The 2,132-nt window shown below is 37.9% G+C and overlaps 1 protein-coding gene across 1 annotated transcript in view; it reads right to left on the reverse strand.

Moving 5' to 3' along the window:
* The window catches only part of LOC109838959 (65-kDa microtubule-associated protein 3-like), a 6,230-nt gene extending 5,305 nt beyond the window's left edge, over nucleotides 1-925 (reverse strand). The window contains 2 exon segments of the mRNA XM_020407391.1: nucleotides 146-237; nucleotides 764-925. Of these exon segments, the coding sequence (XP_020262980.1) occupies nucleotides 146-217 (72 nt within the window). The 5' untranslated portion in view covers nucleotides 218-237; nucleotides 764-925.

Below are 2,132 nucleotides of genomic sequence, written 5' to 3' on the forward strand. Positions count from 1 at the left end.
ACAACGCTTAACCAAACTAAGAATATAAACACAATATCAGTTTCCATTTCATAATGTTAGGCATGCACTAGAGAAAATGAAATAATAGAACAACAGTAAAGTACAAGTAGATTATAAGCTGAGCCTGTAGGAGCTATAGATTTACCTTTAGCTCCAACAACAGAGACCCACATGTTGTTTCTATTTGTGAAAGCCGAATGCTAGGGAGATTTGCCATCTTGTTCAAGTGACAATTGCCTGCAAGAAAACTGGAGTTCATATTGGAACAAATTGATATGGAACACATTCAAGTCTACTTTAAGAGAAAATAATAATAATAATAATAAATAATAAAACACTCCCATGTCATCAGGACCTAACTGGATTTGGCACATGCAAGGAAAATAATAATAAATGTGCAAGCTTCTAGCAAAACGTCGCATGCATGATACTGACACACAACTAATTAGACAATCCCATACATAAATTTCTCCTGAAATGGTCAATTCGACGACCCGAATATAATCTCATACATGAAATTTTCTTGAAATGGTAAATTCGACGGCCTGAAGATAACCTCGTACGTAAACTTTTCTCGAAACGGTAAATTCGATCACCTGAGTTCAACATAGACGATCGTACAACAAATTCATTCACGGAATCAATGGAACCAAAATCAGCCCTAGAAAATTCGATTTCATTTCGCAGATTACGCCTAATTCGTAAAAAAAAAGAGAAATTTGGAGATAGAACACCATTAATTTAGGAAATCGCGCATTTTTACCTGAAATCGTCCGTTGAGTTTGGGAGGATTGATTTCGACAGAAAAGGGGATTTGGTTACCTGAAATCTCTTTGATTTTGAAATTTCAGGTAACCTCCTCTTGAAACGAAATCTTTTTTTTTTCTTTTTTTAAATTTTTATCTGCGATTAATTTAAATTTCAGATGTTTATTTGTCAGGGCTATTTGTTAATGGGACCGTTATGAATCTTTTTGACGGAAGATCGAGTCTTAGCGGGTTCGGTTCAATATGTGCTTCGACCCGTTTGGGTTTGTTTAGGACAAATTTTCAAAAACAACCCCTTTCACTATTTAATTGCAAAAAACAACCTCTTTTCATTTTATTTAGAAAAACCGACCTGGTTTCAGCGCTGACGCTGAAACCAGGTCGGTTTTTCAAAAAAAAATTACGAAACTTCACGGGAGTTCAACTCCCGTGAAGTTTAGCAATCTTTTAAACTTCACAGGAGTTCAACTCCCGTGAAGATTACTTTGTGTATAAAAATCCACGGGAGTTGAACTCCAGTGGAGTTTGTTGCAACGTTTAAAACTCCACGTGGGTTGAATTCCCATGGAGTTACAGGCCAAATTTCCTAGATAATCGTTCTCTGGGAAATTTAGACTGCAACTTCAAGGGAGTTGAAGTCCCGTGAAGTTGCAGGTCTTACAAAACATGCACAGGTTGCTGTGCATGTTTTGAATACGTCTACCTATTTAACTCATATATACAACTATTTACCTGTTGACAATAATTACTACAATATATATATGAATTAAACACGCACGAATCAAACAATACTCAAAAAGATTACATATCGAGCTATAATTGATCCATAAAAGTATAGTATTTAAAAATTCATACAAGTTACAAATTTTAACAAAATAAGTTCAAATACAACCCAATATAGCTCCTCTCCTTCCTCTCCCTCTCTTCCCCCTCCCCCTCGCTCTTCCCCGCCCCCCGCGCTGATGAGCCTCGACTATCTGAGTATCCGGCTGTGTGTGAGGCTGGTATGCTTGCCCAAATGATCGAAACATGTCCTCACGGCCTGCGAACTCGTCGATGTGAGTCTTATGAAACACTTGTGCTATGGTCTTCTTGATCCTGCTGAGGAGTCCTAACGCCACCTGATCCTGAATCTCAAGCACGGTCGCATCAATATCAGCCTCAATGCTATCAAAAGCACGGACATGTGAGGTAAATAATTTATTAAGTACAAACTCAAGAAAAAAAATATTATAATTTAGCTTAGAAACTTACGTAATCTCTCTCGTTCATCCCACTAGGAATGTAACTGTCTGTCGGTGGCCGTGGCATGTGTCTAGCTAAGGGCCGTGAGTCACGTGTGATCCATCTACGTGTGATACCCTA

Source organism: Asparagus officinalis, chromosome 4, assembly GCF_001876935.1.
Source record: "Asparagus officinalis chromosome 4, Aspof.V1, whole genome shotgun sequence".
In the NCBI taxonomy this organism is placed as follows: Eukaryota; Viridiplantae; Streptophyta; class Magnoliopsida; order Asparagales; family Asparagaceae; genus Asparagus; species Asparagus officinalis.